This window comes from Pempheris klunzingeri, chromosome 15 (genome assembly GCF_042242105.1).
Source record: "Pempheris klunzingeri isolate RE-2024b chromosome 15, fPemKlu1.hap1, whole genome shotgun sequence".
Classification (NCBI taxonomy): Eukaryota; Metazoa; Chordata; class Actinopteri; order Acropomatiformes; family Pempheridae; genus Pempheris; species Pempheris klunzingeri.
In genome coordinates this window covers 12,205,316-12,226,759 of record NC_092026.1, presented here as the reverse complement: position 1 = coordinate 12,226,759, position 21,444 = coordinate 12,205,316, and the positions used below count along the sequence as shown (strand labels likewise).

The following is a 21,444-nucleotide window of genomic DNA, read 5'->3' as shown; positions in this document are numbered from 1 at the left end:
GGATGCCAAGAGTGCCAAAATAAAGGCCAAAGACACTCTCGATCTCCTCCACCTCAATATGAATGTGGCCCAGTGTCTAGTGAGGGTCCACAAACCAGTGGCAGCAAAACATGGAAGACCCAGCATGTCCACCACAGACCACACATTCAGGATGTAAGGCCCCTACCTGAAGTGCAGTTAGACATGGTTGACCACATGCCAAATTATGACGATAAGAGGGAGGCCACCACATGCAAGAGGCCCCACTGCATGGGAAAAACACGTCTTTTGTGAGAAAAGCAATATCCACCTGTGCTTTGTGCCACACAGAAACAGCTTCAAGGCCACTCATCCGAAATGAGTGACTAGATAAAGGTATCCACAAGCTGATGTATGTTCCAATTCTTTGTGTGATCAATTTCTACATGCAGCCTACTATGTTAAAAAGTATGCATTCATAAAATGTTACTGACAAAGACATCAGAACTGATGTCTTGATTTTATGTTTCCCAAAATCAGACACAGGTTGTTCAAATTGTTCATGTCCAGACCTGCACACAGACATACACACAGACATACATGCAGACACATGCAGACATCCACTTCTAAATGTCAAAAACATATCCTTTTTCTCTTAAGTTTTTATGACATTTCACGTCCACTCAGTCATGGTGTCCATTGTAATGGACATGTAAAAATACTAATAAAAAATTGACTTAGCAAAAATGTCTTTTTTTCCCTGCATTTCTATATTGGAGAGGAGTAAAAAGCAACTGGATAAAAATGTTTTTGCTCAGCAGAAAAAAATCAGGTCTGAAGGGAATTCCCAGGGGGAAATTGCTTTTTGTTACACACAGCTCCAAAAGAATAAGGATAAACTTCAAACACAAAAGTAAATCAGGTGAGTCCAGATTGATTTACTGATTTCGTTACCTTCAGAATGAGCCAGGCTAGCAAGGCCATTAGGTTTTAGTAGATATGAGAATGTTTTTTTTATCTTTCTTCTCATGTAACTCTCTCTAAATGGATTTGCCAAAGTGTTGAACTATTCGTTTATTCTATTATTTTATGACTTTATTCAACAGAAAAAATTATAGCCTATATTTTGATGAGAGAGAGAAGGTTGCACCTCTGAAATTAAATGTAAAATTTCATGCTTGACCTTGGAAACTGCTATTCCTCCCATACAAACAACCAGAAAGCAGGACTGGATTCATTTTATGTCACTTATTTAATGCTTATTCCCTCATTCAAGGAGTTGAGTAGGCTACTGTATGGGGTTTTATACGATGTACAAGTTGATAAACCAGTGGGGGGTTTTATTTCATATTTGCAGCCTTTGTCCTTCTAAAATGTAGGATAAGGTTACCATTAGTTCATTTACTTTTTCAACCTCTGCAACATGTTAAGAGGTCACTCACGCTTTCACATGACACTCTTAAGTCAGTAAACGGAGAAGGGCAGATTTAAAAAAAAAAAGAAGAAAACGTGAGAGGGAGGGAGTGATGATACAGAGATTGGGTGATAAATCTTGTTCTGATCAGGTTTCTCCGGTGCCCTCACACCTCAGTCTCTTTCTTGAGGTAATTAATCAATCCCAGACTGGAGGCATTGATCGGCCTCTTGCGGCCCTCGGTATGTTTACACTCCTCGATTGTATTTGCCACTAAGCCTCTTGCTGCCGCTCAATCTCATCGGAGAAAATGTGACACTCCACCCTCTGATGCCATCAGCGAAACGGTGCATCGATTGACATCTCGATGAAAATCAATCTACTTATTTTTTGTTGCATGGGATTTGGTTTTGTTATAATCCTTTATTCTAGGCTGCAATATATAAAGTTTTATTGTGAGCAATCAAAACCCTCCTGGAATGTAGGGGCGAGTGTTTCCTCAGAGACACTTACTGCACTACTAAACATCCATAGTGTTTTAATCAAATATTTAGCCATAAAAGAGCAAATTTAAAGCATGTATGATATATATATATATAAATTGTGACACTGACTCTTTAAATGCAATATGATTTATCAGAAAGATGAATCAGATTTCTCAGATTGTCTCAGATTTCTTCCTAAACCAGCACTGGTAGAACTGTTTAGTTCCTTCACTTAAGTAAAAGTGGTGGCACAACAGTCTAAAACACTGTATAAAGTAATTGATTGCTCATTAAAGTGAACGAACCAATTCAGTGTTAGAATTATAATGTTATTAATGTTCAGACGTAGGCAGTTTTTTAATGCTGTAGTACATCAAGGTGGAACAAATTTTAACGACTTTATACAATGCTTGATAGTTTAGTAAATGAAAAATATAGTAACTAAAGCTGTCAAATCAATGCAGTGGAGTGAAAAGTAAATGAGTTTTCTCTAAAGGAATAAATGTATAAAGAAGCATAAAATGTAAACACCAGGTGTACCTCAAAATTGTAATCAAATGTAGCATTTGAGTAAATGAACTCAGTTACAGGTCACCATTGTAAATTACAAGGTATCCATCAGTACTTTAGATAATGTGCGTGTGAAGTTTATTTTTAATTTTCAAGGTTGAGTGTGTCCCAGTTTCCCGCATTGGACTTGTGCTATGGAGGGTTTTAGTTCGACATAATAGTCTGATGAGCTGCAGAGGATTTCAAACATATTTTCAATGTCAGCACATGTGATTATCAGTTTGAAAATATTATCAGTTGTTTAAATTCCATGTGAGAATCAGAGCTTAAAATCTATTGCCTAGCTGGTGATCTCCGAATCACTGCCCACATCTCAGATTTTTGTTTAATGAAATAAAAGGATTATCAAGCCATTAAATGTCAATCTAACCTCATCTACTTGTACCAGATCATTTGTATGACCATCTATATTGTTTCTGAGCTTCTCACAGGACGCAGCTCATGATTCAACGTCTTATTAACAGACTGTAGGAGAGTGATGACACATACAGGCTCTGGCTTTGGCTTTGAGCTCCTACTTGGAGGACAGGATGATGGAGAGGAGAAGAAAACATGGTATTTTGATTGAATTAGTACCATGAAACAGTGCTGTGGTTATACACACTGATAAGAAAACTATAGCTCACAGAAATGAGAGAATTGTAGATGTTTTTGTGTTTTTGTGTGAGGTCGCGCATTTAAGATAAAGCCTAATTAATGGCGACCTGACTTGTATTACTGTATTTAAACATGATATGGTCACTTGATGCAGGTACAAATGGAAGAGAAATGAAAACAATGATATGGTCTAGTAGCTTTACCAGAAAACCAACAATATAATAGATGCCCGAGATTCATGTACTGCAAAAAATGTTATCAACTCCATGCTGTCTGCAATTGAATCCTCAAAACAACCCAAAAAAATCTGCCGGCTCCAAGAGATAATTTTACCCTGTTAAAACAGTGTAAGTCATCACCAGAAAATGAGTTTATCTTGAAACATGTTGGTTTAAGATAATTAGAATTTGGTGTTTCAGACATTTTAGACAAAAATGACTTGAACGTCCAATAGAAGGACTTTTTGGAGCGTATAAGGTAGAAGCGGCTAAGAGCATGCACGAACTGTTTATGTTTGTAATTCTTCTTGTAACAATGTTTTTATGCTGCCCTGTTGGCCAGATCTCTCTTTGAATAATCCCTTAGCTGTATGTGAATATTTACTCATCTTATTTTTCTGGTGAGTGAAAACCATTAACTGTAAACGTATTTTGAGCGCTTGCTTTAAAAAAATCTGAATCAGGCGTATTCTTTCAGAAATCCACACAAGAACAGGGTACAGTGTGAATGCTCCCTCCCACACTGTTAACCAAGAAGGAAAAGAACAGCGGCGACACAAGGACATGCACACAAATCAGCTGTCAGCTGGAAGCAAATAATGAAAAAAAAATCAATCACACCTTGTGTTTCATTTGAATGAAAAGCCCTGTTTCTCCAGTATGAAACTAAAGTCCCACCCCACATGACTGTGATTGCTTCTCTATCTTAAATACAGTACAAGACCAGCTTTGAGTGGGTGGTGGTGGTAACGCATGCTGTTATCCCCCCCCCCCCCCCGCTGAGCTGAACTGTTGTGCCCAGCCTTTTCACTGGCTGCTTTACTGTGGAAAAGGGAGATAAACACTCCTATTCTGAAAGAGCAGGAGGTGTGAAAAGTACTGAGGGACATGCATCTTATCTCTGCCTGGCTCGCAGGGTGTCAATGGTCACATAATATTTCAGTTTATATTCCTGGCTGGTAATGAGAGGTCCATTCAGTTTCCCTCCCATTCACCACATAAATTCTCAGACAAACCTGTCTCAGCTTTGATTGTCATAACCACAATTGAACCCTGCTTAGCCACCCAGGTCAGGCTACATAAATGTCATACATATTTCATGTAGCATCTCAGTTATCTGACAAAGGGATTTTTTTTTTTTTTTTTTTGTGAATTGAAAGCACGCCTCATATTTCATTAGACACTCGGAACGCCGGTCTGTGGTCAGATGGGCTGTATGTTTTATTCATGTCCTCTGAACATCTGCTTGTCCGGATGTCAAAAATCATCAGGCTCCCCGAGGACTCCTGCCCGACTGGTTGTAAATGAACTCCAAAGTCGAGACTCAAAACAACCTGTCAGCGCTCCTCACCACCAGAGGAATCTTTCAATACATCAGCGGAGGTGAGCTGAGTAGCTAAGATCTTGTGCTGGAAAAGAGTGATGAAAGTCACCTTTGGACATGTGTGGTTGTTTTTCTTTTGGTTAAAAACAGAGATAAAATATGTACACTCTGATTCAGTCAGTGTGATTCGATGAAAAGCTTTCCAAATACAAGTTGTGTCTTCTTCCCACAGCTTTTGGTGGATTTTGACACTGCTGTTCACTCTGGCTCCTGGTCGACAAGTTTCCCTGAGTCACTGGAGGCTCGTGCCAACTGGAGGGAAAGAGCCTGACCACTAACAAGTGCTCACTGACTCATAGCTGCCACAGTATGTCCCACTGTGTTCGTGTGAGTGTGCATGTGTGTCTTTATATACTATTCTATTATATACTATTCTATTTCTCACTTTGCACCCATCCCACAAAAAATGTGTGATCTTTTAGAAATGATAATGTATTTTAGCTCACATGCGTTGCCCTCCCAAAGTACTCTAACAAACTAAAACTAAATGAAACCAGGAAATACTAGGAGAAAAATAAAATACCTCAACACAACTATTAACAATACTAATAGAAATAATTAAAAGTAAAATTCCTCTTCAATTCCTGTCACGATTATTGGCATCTATTACTGCTGACTATTGCAATCTTTGCAATTTGTTGCAAAACTTCAAAAAGCATCAATTAAAATCCAAATTCTTGTGTGTTTACATGTGCTTTAAAGCTCTACATGTTCTGTGCTCTGAATGACCCTTCATTTTATGTTCATAAATTTGGGGTTAATATCCTGAAAGCTAACAGCTCTGTGAATCTGCTGGTGTGATGTTTACCAAGTTCACCATCTTATCCTAGCATGTTAGCATTTAACGCATAATACAGCCGATATAATAATAATAAACAAAATCTTGGACAAACAGATATGGCAAAGATGAGTTAAGGGTTAAACAAACATAATGATGATGTCAGCTCATCCACTAATTGTTGAGATGTTTCAGTCTGGACCAAAGTGCTGGATCGACGGACGGACATTGTCATCCACACAGCCATGCCACCAGTGTCTAAAAATCTTTTTGCTTCTAGTGACAAATATTAACTGGGATCAAATTAATTGCGTCTTTACAATGGGATAAAAGTTGAACGGGGATTTTGTTCTCCAAAGATTAAATATATTGTTCTTTCACCATGTTGTCTGCTCAAAACTTAAAAAAAAAAAAAACTAAACTTGCATGAAGTAATTTTCGGCAACTCTGCAACTTCGGCAATCTTGACATACAGTATTATCAACTTATGCAATTAATATGGCAAACATGTTAACATGTCAGCAGATACAAAGAGCATCATCACCATTCATTTGGAGTCGTATCTCTGGTCACCACATGAATGTAAGTCTAATATTTGTCCTCCTTTTAGCTCTGTTTTGGTCTCTACCAACTCCTGAGGGAAATGCCTTGCTCCTTACATAGTAAATGTTTTGCTCTGTTCACTAGTTAAAGTAAAGAAAAAAGGTACAGTGGCCCCTTAAGTTCAAAACACAGCATTTCAGAAAACAAAACATTCCACAAAACACAATGACATTTCAGATCACGAAAACCGTTCTTGTTTGTGATTAGACAGAACCAAAGTCAATTCAGAGGTTTTTCAGTGGATGTGTTCAGTTGGGTCGGACGCTCTAAACTCTACACTGCTGTAATTGGTTGTTTTGCTGTCAGGTAGCTGATGACCCTCTGCGCATAACTCTTTAAACCTGTGACCTGTTTTTACATATTTTATGTTCAAAACGACTGGTAGGTACAAAAAGTTTTGATTGCATTAGCCGGTGCTTGAAAAATATGTTGTAATGGCTGCAACAGAATTTTTTTGGGGCAACACGCCAGATCAAAGTACGTCCACTAAAAGTGCTGGTTTTTGACAGGCTCAGATTGTTATTCAAAGCGTCTGACATTACAGAGAAGATCCTTACAGAGAAGATCCTTTTATCCAGAAAGAGCCTCTTCAAAGCTCCAGACTCCATTGACAAAAACTGTAATTTTACCTTGAAGAACACATGAGTTGCTGGTTCACTGCTGCCTTGATCCGTTCGTTTTTTTGTGTTATTGTGTGACTTCAGTGTTTTATTGGGTCAGTTTGGATCCAACACAATATTTGGTCACACAGAAAGCAAATTGTTCTTGTGTTTTCTTAAATGTTGTATTTTGACCCATTGGCCCATCGTAAAAAAAAATGCTAAAAACTGCTGACCTGAGAGAACTGCAGTGTGTTCATCACTACAAATGAGCTTTCACATTACATGTTACATTGTCAATATATAAGAACTGATTACAGCAGCTCATATCTCAAGGTTATGGTAAAATGGCAAATGGTCTGTATTTGTATAGCGCCTTTCTAGTCATTTCAACTACTCAAAGTAGTAGTAGCTTTTACAGGACATCCTCATTCACCCATTCACACATCATTCATACAGGAGGAATCTAAGTTGGAAGAGACTATTCTTTCACACACATTCACACACTGAAGCTGCTTCAGGAGCAAGTTGGGGTTAAGTGTCTTACCCAAGGACACTTCAACATGCTTACCCATAGGAGCTGGGGATCAAACCATTGCAGCAAGGCCTTAACTTGACTATCCTTGATACCATTATCCTTGATACCATTTGGGTCAGTCTTGCCATCACATTCACTACTCATGTATTTGCATGTGATTACTAGATTAAAGTGGCTCAATGTCTCTTATTTTACTAAAGAAAAAAGAGCAAGGGCCCTCTTCTGATGTCAGCACTCACCAGCAACAATGGGCCATATGTTCTGGCTCATGCATCTCTAGATAATATCTAGACCATGGAAATGGTCAAGAGTCAATCCAAATCCATTCATGGCAATATTTGGTGTACCTTCAAAAGGCCGTAGCATAATTTCATATCACTCAAAATCATTCAACATTTACATCACTGTGAGCATCGAAGGCTGTCTGTCCTTTCGCTTTTATACGGTGGATCATATACAGGCCATCGTGTGTACTCAAAGTGAGCAACAGAATTGACTTTAAATGCATCACTTGATTAATATAATGACATTTGTTTTCTCTTAATTGATTAGGCGAAGAAGCAGCTCGATTTCACGTCTTCTTTCTAAGCAGACATCTGCAATACAGCTTGCTTGTTCATTGTTCATTTTACTGCCGTTTTAAGTATATCTTTAGTTCTATTAGGCCCTTTTTGATATCATGATTCAACAAACACTGTTGCATTTGTGACTTCCATAGAATCTCATTATTGAGGCTGCAATCAAACCCCCCCCCCCCCCCCAAACAAACAAACAAGGCTATCTGTGTTTTCCCTTCCTGTTCATCTATCTCTCCACCTGGCAGTGAGGTGCCATCTATGCGGAGTGACAGCCTCTGCATTCATGAGCACACCATCATCATCTGCCCTCTTCACCAAGAATTAGTCCTTCATCACTCAAACCTTATATAAGTTTTATCTGGACAGGACATTTAGTTTTAAATCTTAGAAACCAATATGGACTGTTTGGATTATTTTATGAAGAGGTGAAAATTGTGTTGCATTTTTTTTTCAAACTGTAACTTATTTAGGTTATTATTGCAATATTACAACCAACCGTTTCGATTTTGAACTTACAGCGGCAAATGTTGAATTCCCATTAGTAATTCATTAAGTGATCTCACCCTATTTTCCTTCTAAATGCCTCAGTATTCAGTCATTTCATCAGTATATTTGTGTGAAGTCATCCCTCACTGCCAGCTCTTAGTGACTCCCTCCTTCCTTCCAGTGGCTCTATAGATTTTCTCCAAATGATAAATTGGACTCAGAGAGCCACTGAGGTGTGACCAGGTGCCAAAGGAGTAAGGCTTTCTGTCTTTAATGGGCCTAATTATGCTCAAGACCTTTAGAGCTGTTTGGATAACTTCTAGCAACGTGTTGTGGGATGTAACGTTACCGCTACTAATACAAAAAGTAATGCATGCTGTGACCTGAAATTGCATACTGAAATTATGAAAACAAGTTCCCAGACTCAAGAAACAAGTGTATTAGATAAAAGAGTCACGTTTCAGGGGTTTGGAGTTGCATCAGTGTTTGTATGTTTTTCACTTTCTCTCTTTTGATTGAAGAAATGCATGGGTTCTATCCCATCCATCACCTCCACCCCTCCCATCAGTCTCCAAACACAGGAGCGGGTAACAGTTACTTTCTAGCCCATTCTCTCCTGTGGCACCGTGGTGAGCAGAAACTTGTGCAGCTGACTTTGTGCTTCACATAAGACAGACTCTGCTCTCTCGGAAAGTATTTTGCTGTTGTTGTTTCATGCAATGAGAAAGTAGAGATGAATCAGTTGAACGGATGCTGCAGCGCGTAAAAGTTGTGGATGGTTACTTTTGCGCATAAACATTTAAAGGACTATTTTTTCTCCCAAAGTTGCATTATATTTCTTGAGCGGGTAAAATTCTTCCCTCTGCAAAAATATCGCCCACAAGCAGGCTGGAAGACCATCCACTCCGGAGAACACAGCGATTCCGCAGAGCGCAGATGATCGCAACTGGTGTTTGTGGCGTCGCGCTGGTGCTGGTGTTGGTGGTTCTGATCCCGGTCGTGGTGAACACCGCCGGGAGTCCTGCGCGCTATGAGATGCTCGGATCCTGTCAGATGGTGTGCGACTCCCACGGGACCGCGGCCACGGCTACGGCCAAAGCAACCAACCCGATCAAAGACAACCGTCTGGTTCAGTCGCTCCCAACGTTCATCCAGGGTCCTCAAGGAGAGCCGGGACGCGTCGGGAGGATGGGTCCGAGGGGTCCGGTTGGCGACCCCGGGCCACCTGGACCTGCTGGTCCGCCAGGAGAGAGGGGGGCACCAGGCCCACCGGGTCCACCTGGTGCACCCGGAGCAAATGGGCCCACCGGTGCCATCAGCGCCGCCACCTACAACACAGTCCCAAAGATTGCGTTTTATGCAGGACTGAAGAAGCAGCATGAGGGATATGAAGTGTTGAAATTCGACGACGTTGTCACAAATCTTGGCAACCACTATGACCCATCCACAGGGAAATTCACCTGCTCAATACCGGGGATTTACTTCTTTGTTTACCATGTGCTGATGCGGGGCGGAGATGGAACCAGCATGTGGGCTGATCTCTGTAAAAACAACCAGGTAGGACGCTTCTTGATGTGCTGTATGACAATCTTTTAATGTCCTATAGCTTTACGCTTTAGTCTTTGTTAAAAATACACAGTACAAACACATCCTTTGAGGAACACATTTTTACGCACGTTTTACGCACGGTTGCACCTGGAAAGACAGTCTGAACATGCATTTCCCGGACAATCTCAAAGTTATCTGAGGTGTTTTAAGTTTTGCAACGAAAATGACAGGTGTCTTCAGGCACGGAGCTGTCTGTGGTTCTGATTTCAAAATGAAAGGCACGCTTCATCAGCAGAAATGTCTAATTTGCCTTCCAGGTGAGAGCCAGTGCCATCGCCCAAGACGCCGACCAGAACTACGACTACGCCAGCAACAGTGCTGTCCTACACCTCGAGCCCGGGGACGAGATTTACATCAAGCTGGACGGCGGGAAGGCGCACGGGGGCAACAACAACAAGTACAGCACCTTCTCCGGCTTCATGCTGTACGCTGATTGAAACACGGACAGGATCTGCCGAGGGGGAGAATATCTATTCTGCATATAGCTTGCTTCACTGCTCATGCTCAACTCAGTGTCAGTTGGATTATTAGAGACAGAGCTCACCATCTCCATATTCCAAGAGTCCCGAAATGTGGAGGACGTCATGCGGGAAAAAAAAAAAAAAAGAACTGTACTTTGCAATAGCGAAGAGCTTACAGTGTAATTACAGAATAATAATTTTAAAGTGTACAGCATTTACATATACTCCTGTCAGATTGGTTAGTGTCGATATTGCACCCTGAATTACCTGTTTAGCTTTCAAAATGATGTTTGCTGATATGTCAAACATACTGTAGCTGCTATGGTAACACATACTGAGTGAGAGTAGACTGAAAGTTCAATGTACTGACTTATAGCACTCATATAGATGCTAAAATGATGCTCGCGTAATCACCACTCTGTTCACAGTGTTGTTAGTCCATACCTGTGCTTTATTTTTCAAAAATATTTGATAGTAGTTGCATTTTGAGTGAAAATGTAAAAGCCGTAGTGATGCATGACAATACAAATGCCATTTCAACACTTAAAAGAGAAACTTAAATCTGTAAAGGGCCTTACTAATGTTCATATTGAAGCACTGTCACACAATGATTATTGTAACTCACTCTTCTTGTCTCAAATATGACAGCTGGTTGGGGCAACACGATGAGCCGATGGTCAGTCGCCATCACCAAACTGGACAGTCACACTGACAGAAATATTTCCTTGAGTCTGACACTGTACTATCCGCCTGCTGATTGTCAAGCCCCTCCAGATCCATACTGTCAGCTAATGTGTAAAATATAATGTAAAATGAAATCCTTTGGCTCACTTTTCTAATCCTCTCTCAAGATTATTCAAAGTTATAGAGTTGTTCAACGGCACACAGTCAGCTGTGGCGATCATGCCATTGATCATGTGGTGAAGTCACCCTGTGAGGCCACCTGTTCCCAGATGAGAGGAGAACATGTCCTTCATCTGGGCCTCCCATAGGCACCCAGACACCCACTGAGGGGCAACAGGACAACTCATCTAACACAGCCGCATTGTGTCGAGAGCAGAGCAGCATACTGATTACTAACACGCTCATTATTTCCCTTCTGTGAAGCGTGTTTGCAGAAATGCCGCTTAAAAATACAAAGAAAGCAAATGTGACGTTGAAACTGAGAAATCAATTAGCACCATATTTGAAAGCACCTCTGTAGATAATGCCTCTACAGGAAAATGTTAGTCTTAGATTGCGTTCACATTTTTGCAACCAAGACAAAGCTATTTTTTTGTTTGTGACAATGAAAAGCGAATAAATCAAGGCTGCTTGTTAGAGGCACTGTGATCCTGCAAGGCTCCCTCATACAGTCTGCTTACAAAGTCAATGTTCAATAATCAAAAATATAAAATCAACTTTCAGTTAATGAGGGCCTGTATAAAAACTCTTTCAGCTGGATGAAACAAAAGTGTGTAATTATTTTCCACTGGAATTATGAAGTTATAAAACATTTTGCTATGCGGAAAATTAAGAACATGCACAAACTCTGTAAGCTCAGTGATTTAAGGGTCCAAAAGCACGCTGATAAATGAGTCTGGACTGTGATTATTGCAAAGATCTCAAAGTATTCATTGTGGGGTGTTTAGTCATCATCTGAAGATAAAATAACCGCTACACCAAAACGGCTTCCTTGGTTCTCTTTTTTTTTTTGCTTTATTTGAAGGTCAGCCAGCGTTTCGGGTTGTCGATGAGGATCTTGTCCACCTGGTGCTGTGAGATGCCTCTAATCAGCATCTTCGGCACAATGTTCTTCAGGATGTGAGAGTAGCCGTGGCCGCCATACTTGGTGAGACGGTTCTTGGTGTGGATGTCGTGGGCGATCACTATGTTGTCCTCATAGCCCTCCTTCACAAGGAGCGCCAAGCTGAGCATGAACAAAGAGATGTGAAAAAAAAACAAGGTGTCCTCAACGCAACACAACTGACGGTTTTAGTTAAAGAACATACTGTAGTTGCCGATCTGCCAATGTGCTGTTCAAACATGTCTTTTTGTATATGCGGGCAAACATCTTGCCAGTGTGTGACTACTGGGAGCAGCATCACTCATTCATCACTCCTGCTGCTGACACACACTCCTCACCTCCGCTGTAGTGGGAGATTAGTGTCTCACAGTGTCTGTGAATAAACTGGAGGACATGCTCTTCCCTCCACGGGGAGTAAAACACAAAAGCAGCATTTTGCTCTAATTGATATACGCAACTGACGTGGGCTACACGTGCATGATGAATGAATATATTCAGTGTGCATATGATGTGTCCAATACATATATATATATATATATATATATATATAGTGGACACATCTCGGCACGTCTAATGACTAAAATCACTCTGAAAAGACAAATTTAACCCTGAGCAGTGTTACTCACGCCTTCACCCTCTGACTGTCACTGGGCATGTCCACGTCCAGGTTGTACGGGTAGTTCAGCATCTCGGTTCCAAACAGATCATACTCCAGATAACTGCCCAGCTTCGCATACTCAAGCAGCTCACCATCATCAAATATAGTCCTGCAGGAAAAAGGACAGAAAGTTAATGAGATGAAGATGAAACACGCTTTAAAAGAGGATGTTCATCCCAGCTTGTTTTTATTAGGGGTAAAATTCAATGGAATTTCTGTAACTTTCCTAAGAATGGAAAATGCCGGCGATTAACATAGCAGCGATTCAACTAATTTGTCTTGAAGCAGATGTAAAAAAATATTGGGATCAACTGTGGAATGATGTTTATCTGATTTAACAACATGTTTTGAATGGTGAAGGTAAAAATAGCACGTGAACTGACATTGGAAATCAAAAAGTTTCAGTCAAAAATCATATTTCAGTCTCAAACTGAATATATATCATAAACCTTTGCACTCGTTTTTCACCCATAAATATTTGACTTGTGAAACTACTCTACAAATGAGGTTAATCTTTTCAGTTTTCACCTATCTTTATACCCAGAAAACCTATTTTTTCTTCAAAAAGCAGATCAAAAGATTTAAATTGATTTCCACACAGATTTTATGTCCATTCAAATTATGCTTATCGTTGTAGCCATTAGAGTGACTTTAGAATTATTCACCGTTAATACCTCATAACACGATCACTGTGAAACATTGCTATAATTACAGTCAACAATAAAATGATCTTTGTGGAGAATCTGCGACAGTGCATTTCACATTGTGTGCCATCGGGTCTGATTTCCTACTGGAATCATTTTATGACACCTAACAGGAAGAGGACTGTTGTTCCTCCACTGCTTTCAGAGCTGGAGATATTCACGTGGGAGATTGTGAAATTAATGAATGGTAATTTTTTACACATTTGGACAAAAAATGTCAGGAAGTAGTGAGGTTTAGAGGCGTTAAATTTGATTGTAACTAACGGGCACTGATATTGGAAAGGCTGATCAAGTGTCAAAAAAAAAATCTATGATCCCTAAACTGTTTTCAGGGATTTCTCACCTGTCCAGGTGTGACATGACAGTTTTGCTGATGTCACCGCCAGCCTCCTGAAGAATCCGGACGACTTCAGCCGGGGCGGAAGGATTCCTCCCGGGGTGGATGATGACGGGGCAGCCGAGCTGGGCCTGGGCGTGAGCTGTGGCCCTCAGCACCTTCGTCTCGCTCTCCGTTATGGGCCAGCCGGTGCCGATCTCTCCGATGACACCGCAGCGGATGTCTGTGCCATCGCCACCGTGGAGCACCTCGCTGACGATGATGTCGGTCAGCTGACGGTCAGGAAATGAGGAGTTTGTTAAAGACTAGTTACTGACATATAAAGGAACACTTCTCTGATCTTTTTCGAGAATATCTAAACATGCATGAAGATTACATCTATATGTTCAGTCCGTCACAGCAGCCACAAATTTTAATCAATCAAAAAATATAGAGGAGATGCTGAGAGAATGGGTGATAAATGAAATTGTCAGCATGATGAACTGATGCAGGTTGTTCTTGAGACATTCAGTACTTGTGGGACATTCCAGACACACATATGCTGGTTTCACTTTAGTTCAAATTGTTTAGAACTTTCTAACAAAATTGCACGTCAGATTTTGCCCCCCCCTGTCAGACTGGGCCACACCTTCTCCACACTCATTCTCTTGGTGGCCTCAGTATGGGTGCAGTCCACATAGTACCCTGCTCCTGCGACGATGTGGACCCCGGTGTCCTTGGCCAGCTGCCTGAGGGTGGGCAGGTCCCGGTCGATACCCGTGGTGGTGTTCTCCACTATCGTGCCCCCGCCGGCCTTCCTGTAGGCCTGCAGCTCGTCCCGCACAGCACTGGTCTCCTGCAGCAGCAGCAGGTTCTCGTGGCAGCTGTAGGGGTTTTGTCTCAGCCAGTGCATGTGCTGCATCTGGAACGGGTTCTCCGCCACAGTCTCGTCACCGGGAGGAGGCGGGAAGTAGCAGCACTCGAACGTCATGGTCAGGTGCTCGTGGGTCATGGTACGGCCCAGTTGGTCTGGATCCACCAGACCCAGGACGGTCTGGACCTTCCCACTCAACGCTGACATGATTGGTGTTCAGGGTTTCCAACGACCTGAAAGAACGCATATTCTTAACTCAGTATGTCAACAGATACAAGGAATTTGACTTCGGTCTTTCCACTGCTCTCGTGTACTTACACATAATCAGACAAAACGGGAGACAAGAACAACGAAGCTGAACAAAGTATAGGTGTAAAAAACTATGACAAAGAGTATAAGACAGTAGTGCAAAGATGCTGGAATGACTATGTAGAGGTTCCTTTATATACATGAGGTAGGTAGGATGTGGGTGTATAAGGAATAGTAGATTTAATGTTCAATCGTGCAGTCATTTATGAATTACATAAATATGAGATGTGTGGTTAAGTTTTGGCTCGACTGTGCAATACTTTTAAGAGTCAGACAGGGGAGTGTGTTTACTTAAAAAGGCTCTGACAACTCAGTGACCAGGTTGACCCCACAGTGCATGCAGGAGAAGGACCTTTGGACTGCATAGTGCAAGATCTGATCCGTATCCAAACTAACCTAAGGGTATGTCTAGGGGTTAATTTCCTCCTTTCGTGGCTGCTTTCTCGGTTTGCAAACCACCAGTAATTGCTGCGACATGGTGGCTGTTAACTTACAAAGGAGCAGCGGGTTTTTTTTTTCTTTTTTTTTTTTTTAACGTTTTACTTTTGCAACTCGTTCAAATCAAACCGAAAACAACGTGCAGCAAACTCCGCGCTGCAGCACGAGGTGGGCGGATGTTTTCAAGTTTCTCCTAAAATGAGCCTAAACTGCAGAAAGACAGTTTGCTGACCTTGTTCCTGCTTACAACGGTCCACTTCCTCCACCAGCTGAACTCAGGCTGCTTCCTCGGGGCGGATTAGCTCAGCAATAAGGTGCGAGACTTGGTGTGCGGCATCGCGAGAGATCACGAGACTACAGCTAACTCTTCATCATGAGTCTCATGTTTTAGTAACCCGAAAGGTAGCAAATTATAAGTGTCACTAAATTAATATAAAAGGTTTTTACAGCAATCAAGGTGGTTAAAGACACATTTTCTTTTGCTTTTTTGCTTTAGATGGTCTCATGCTGGACGTGGGTAAACATCAGCCACCCCTCTAACCCCCAAAATTGTTAGGCTGATTATTAATGATGCATACTGATGGTCTACAGACATAAGAAAATTATTTAATTATCATTTATAAAGCAATTGGGTACAGCTATTAAACCTTTTATAAAGGGTCACAACTCTCAGGCCTGTGGGCACAAAAGCCTTCCAACACATTCAATCACAAGCAAACAAGTAACATATAATTTAAAAATGGGATGATATCATAGTTTTGAGAACACGTGCTGTTGATGGAGGGTTCTGGAGACAGACGGAGACTCTTTCTGTTTCTGTGCTCCTCGCTCAGCAGATGGTCTCCACAGCAGCATTTGGTCTACTGTTGCAGGGATCGGCCCTGTGAACAGTCACCACCGCGCCGACCATCCCTGCAAACGGCTGAGCAAATGACAACCACATATTGTGGAGCCTGTGCGGTTCACTTGTTGGCAAGATGACTACTCTGTTGTCTCGGCCATGCATTAAAGCAAATCTCAGTTCTCGTGTTCGTGTGGTTAAATATTCTTTGTCTTTATTGGCTCGGAGGTGGAAGAAGGGGTCAGGGCCGCATGTGGTGACAGTTTCTCTTTCAGTCTGAAAAGAGCGTTTACCATGGACCATTCTGTCTTAAGCTGAGATAGAAATGATTTTTTCTGAAATGAAATAGAATTATTTGTTCCGTCCCATCTAGATAACTGTGGCTGGATTGATTGATTTATTGACTGATTGGCAAGCATGCTGCTGCAAAGCTTTCGACTGGTTGCTTTAAAATATCTTAGATGACTCTGATCTTGATTTCTTTACTGTGGCTCCTAATCAAATTAAAGTCCAATTTATGTATTTTTTTAATCTCTTTTTCATTCATAACCCTTGTGTGTGTGTTTTCTATGTCATGCCTCTGTCTTTTATTGTAGAGAACGTTGTGATGTTCAATCTAGAAAAATGCCATAAGTTCTAAATAAATGAAATAAAGTAAAGTAAATCTTACTCGTGTACCCTCACCTTTATTGTGCTGTGTGTCACAAATGGTTTGTCAGAATTATTAATATAATTCGTATTTAGGAATATGTACAATATGTAAACAAAAAAAAAGAATAAACTCAAGAATAACTCAAGATTACATGACAGTAAAACACCACTTATTAAAAACGATCAATCAGCAGTACTTATAATAAGCTGGAAGACAAAATCAACCCAGTCAACCATTGAGACAGCAGCAAATGGAAGGAAAAACAAACAAGAAAGGCAACAAGGGAAGCAAAATGAATTCATCAACTCAAAAATGAGACAAAGTTCTTATGGTAAATGAGTTTTTGGAGTGCTGTTACTCATGAGTGCCATCCCACTGCAGGGATCCTCATTAGTGACAAGAGATTGTCACTCCCATTCATCTGTATGGCTGACATGTTTCAGACAGACACAACCAGAGGGAGACTTGCAAGCAGAAGGATGACTAAAACCACGTCTAACATGTGGACAGACCTCCAGAGACCCAGCACTGGCATTAATAGGAATTTGAGCCCGATGCAGAGGGTTATTCAAGCCTGATATATGAGATTTGATTTGGAAATAGGCTGAAATCTTGTCCTATATGCTCTAAACTGACCACTGAACTCACTTTAAACCCTGATTTTTACTTTTTCCTTCCTGCATTTCCCTTATTTTCACGTTTTTCAACAAAATATATTTCCATCAAACAGGCAATGTTTGAAACCCAAAAAGAGAGAGTCTTAGTTATCACTGTGACTGTTCCATGCCTGTCTGGATTTCAAGTTTCATCCGAGTGTTGTGGTCTGGTGCCCTCTGCAGACAGAGAGGAGGCACATATTTTACAGTTAAATGCGGCCTAAAGATCCTGCAGGAAAATACCAAAAAGCCAAATGTCACACTGTCGCCCACAATTGTAGTGAAAAGCAAAAATACACATAGCACTAGTCCTTCCTGTGGTGGGACTGTGGTGCTTTTAGTCAATTCAAATGGCATGAATGACAATAAAAGCCATCAACTGTGGTGTTTGCTTTGTTGTCTCCGGTCTTTTATCTAATTTCCACGCTGGTTCGGCCATCCAGGGCCTCGAGCGTTGTGAATCAATAGGCGTGTTTGTTTCAAGAAATACCGGTGAGATAACGCATAATGAAAACAATGAACCCGGGATGAATTGCGAACCTCACCCTTGATAAATACAGCATTTAAACTGAGGCACATGTTTCAAAAGACAGGACAGGAAAATGTGCTAAACATTCGGATTCAGCTCCAGATTTATACAGTTAGAGAGTGGGAGGATTCAAAATATCTCTACTGTAACACCCTCCTTATAGTTCAATTTGTGAAGTATTAAAAACAACTAAAAAAACATAAAAACTCACAGAAATTCAGCTGAAACATTTACAAGACTACATCTAGAGCATACATACATACAGTAGATACATACAGTAAAAGGAACAATGGATATCGATCAATCACCAGCTACAATGAAGGGAGAAACGTTGATTTAAAATTCAGCTTCACAAACTGTTGTCGCAGAGTTGAAAGCACACTGTTGTCTAAAAAGTAATTGGATGCGGTATTATTAACGTTTCCCGTAATTGGAACAAAGGCGCCAAGCCCAAAGAAAAGGATTTCAGATTTAAGCACTCAATAATGTGTAGACAGGGGTGTCAACAATAGTATTTATTCCAAATATTCTTCAGAAGTTGAGGACTGTGATTCTTTTTCTTTGATCCAAAGCAGTCTGGATGATGTTATATGCACATCTAAGCTATGCTTTGTTTTCCTCAAATACAGGGAAGTAACAGATCTACAAATGTGGAGATGTGATAGTAATGTTTATATGTAGGTCTGAATGGATCATTTAAGACATTATTTACTTTGAAAGTAATGAATGAAATGTAAAAGACTTATACAGAACCGGATGGAGGGACAGTTATTCAGCTGAGATGGAAGATGTATAATCAAATATGATTTAAATGTTTTTCAAATGTGAATTTTTCAACTCCAGAATCAAAGCAGATTAGAGTTGAAGTATTTAGTCAATTACTCGATTAGTTGACTGTCTGAAAATATACCTGTAACAATTTAGATAATGGGCTTATTGTTTAAGTTACTTTTTAAGCCAAAGTGCCCAAAAATAACTGATTTCACAATCTCAAATATAATTTTTTTTCAGGTTTATTCTTTCTATCTTTAGCTTTTGGATTGTTTTATCTGTGAAAAAAGCTATTTGAACATATTATCTATATAAGACGCACATTTTAAACTATTTTCTGACATTTTATAGACCAAACAATTGAAAAAGATCAAAATAATAATGAGATTAATCAATATTAGTTATCTGTTATTGTTGCAGCCCTAAAACACAAAAATGTTTGCGTCAGAATAAAGCAATGGCAACAATCATTTAATTTATTTTGAGTGGTATTTTAGTAGTAGTAATATGTTTAGAAAGTAAAAACATTAAATTGGGGACATTCAAACAAATGAATAACAAAATAAAAGCATGTCATCTGTTGGTATGTTTCTGAAAGTTGTGTGTTGTATGTTTTTTTTCTGAATTCCCAGAGGCCTCAGCTGATCTCAAGCTGTTGAATCCAACCTTGCCAGTGTGAAAGATGCCAGGCATTTCATGCGAAGTGTCACGCAAATCATTTTTCCACGGGTTCACATGACCGGCCAGCGGACTTCAAGTCGCTCCTTGTTATGCAGCGTTCTATATGAACTCTCACCAGAGAAACATCCACCCAGTCCTGTGAGAACTTCGACAAACAGACTTCATCATGGCTGTGAGGACTCTGGTCGTGGCCTGCGCTCTCTTTTTGGGAATGTGCATCATTACAAGTGGCAAACCAGCTGATACAACACACGCCTTCTGCAGGATTGTCTGGTAAGAGTTTTATCTATTTGTGACCAAGTGTTAGTTAGATGTGTTCCTTTAGCCAACGTCTCATGCAGTGTTTCAAGCAGAAAAATAGAAAAAAACACAGTTAGATTTTTCTCCTTCTGTTCCCAGGTTGGTCGGAGTGCCATGTGATCAAGCTAACATGGCCATCGTGGCTCAGATTAAAGCCATGGGCTCATACAAGGTGACAAACTTGAGGAGAAGTTTAGTTTCACTGGGATTTACCTGGGTGACTGTCAAGTAGCTATAGTTAAAACGCAAAATGCTCTTTTTGTGGTTCCCATCCAGCTGGGCCCAGCGACTGCATCCCAGATTCAGGCCAACCACACTTCTGCAGTCGGCCAGGTCGAGAGTGTGAACTTCACCATGATCGCCACATCTTTGAGCCAGGGCTGCCATATAGAGGTGAGCCAGATACTTGTAAAATCATATACACTTTAGAGGTAATTCAAAGATGGCTCTTGTGTGTAAACTCCATTACAAAATGTTATGAACATGTTTTATTTGGTTGCTGCTCAGGGTTCATCCATGTCTGCGTTCTGGTTCAGCCTGTTTGATAACGGCACCAACTACTGTAACCTCCGCAACGTCATACAAGGTAGGTGGAGTTCATACACTGATCAGTGGTATTACCGTTGATTTATTCTGAAATCCATGAATCTTAACCTTTTATAGGGCACTCATTGAAATACTTAGAAATTCAAAATTTCAACCCTAGACCATTACTGGTGGTCATTACAAGACGTTTTTTCTTTTGTGAGTTTTTCAAAAAAAAAATTTAATGTTATGGTGAAAATCAAGGTCAATGAAGTTACCATATATGGTTTCTTGCTGATCTGTCATGTAGCCTGATTGTCGCTGATTGGCTTGGAGAAATCTCGTAGTTCTACTGCCTCATGGTGAGGCAAGGGGCAGCCATTTTGAACTCCCACTTAAATTACCAAATATGGTCCCTTGCCCAATAAAGGGTTAAGCAACACTCCTACTCTTGCCTGGTTGGGAGATTCTCTAATCATCGCTGTCTGAGGATTGTTAATTATTGCCTATCTACTTACAGGAAGTGGACTCACCAAAGCTCCAGGCTTCATAGAGTTCACCAACGAGTGGCTCTGCCTTGGAGTTGGACTCTCCTCCTGCAAATGATTGTGAATTGTCATGATTGAAATTTCTGTCCTTTCATGTGGATAAAGATGATTGAAGCTTGATTGAATAAAAGCCATATCTCTGATGAATAATGTTGTGTTTTTGCTGCGATACAATGACTTACCATTCTGTTATTAAGTAATACGTTTATTTTAATTTTTAAATCATCAGTTTTCATGTGGAACACATGGGATATAATAATATGAACATGTGCAGCTAACCTGTAGTGTGAGATGTGATTAAACATAATTACAGTAAATTGCTTGTTAGCTAAATTGCAAAATTAGAATTTAGAATTAGACATTTTCTGCTGAGATGATGGTGATTCCAACAGTGATCGCATATCTAAACTTATAACTCAGCTGTCTGCACACAAGGAAATTAACTTGATCAATAAAAACATAGTTATAACTTAATGTTTAGTACCTCAAGGAAGTGGCTCATAGAGGCCGCTGTAATTTAGGTTGAAAGGATGTTGACACTTCAACTGTAAAGCAAGCTCACAGGAAACGTTACTGTTT

At 40.4% G+C, this 21,444-nt stretch overlaps 2 protein-coding genes across 2 annotated transcripts; one reads left to right on the top strand and one right to left on the bottom strand.

Annotated features, from left to right (window-relative positions):
- The first annotated feature begins 9,144 nt into the window (after positions 1-9,144).
- On the top strand, positions 9,145-10,475 carry c1ql3b (complement component 1, q subcomponent-like 3b). The gene is made up of 2 exons (XM_070845307.1): positions 9,145-9,765; positions 10,074-10,475. The coding sequence occupies exons 1-2, from the start codon at positions 9,145-9,147 to the stop codon at positions 10,251-10,253; spliced, it is 801 nt and encodes a 266-aa protein (XP_070701408.1). The 3' UTR covers positions 10,254-10,475.
- A 1,473-nt stretch (positions 10,476-11,948) lies between these two features.
- On the bottom strand, positions 11,949-15,661 carry pter (phosphotriesterase related). Its single transcript, XM_070845631.1, has 5 exons — positions 15,595-15,661; positions 14,391-14,848; positions 13,769-14,034; positions 12,690-12,830; positions 11,949-12,186 (listed from the first exon to the last, which is right to left on the bottom strand). Exons 2-5 carry the CDS (start codon positions 14,820-14,822, stop codon positions 11,976-11,978), a joined length of 1,050 nt encoding a protein of 349 aa, XP_070701732.1. The 5' UTR covers positions 14,823-14,848; positions 15,595-15,661; the 3' UTR covers positions 11,949-11,975.
- Positions 15,662-21,444: the final 5,783 nt, after the last annotated feature.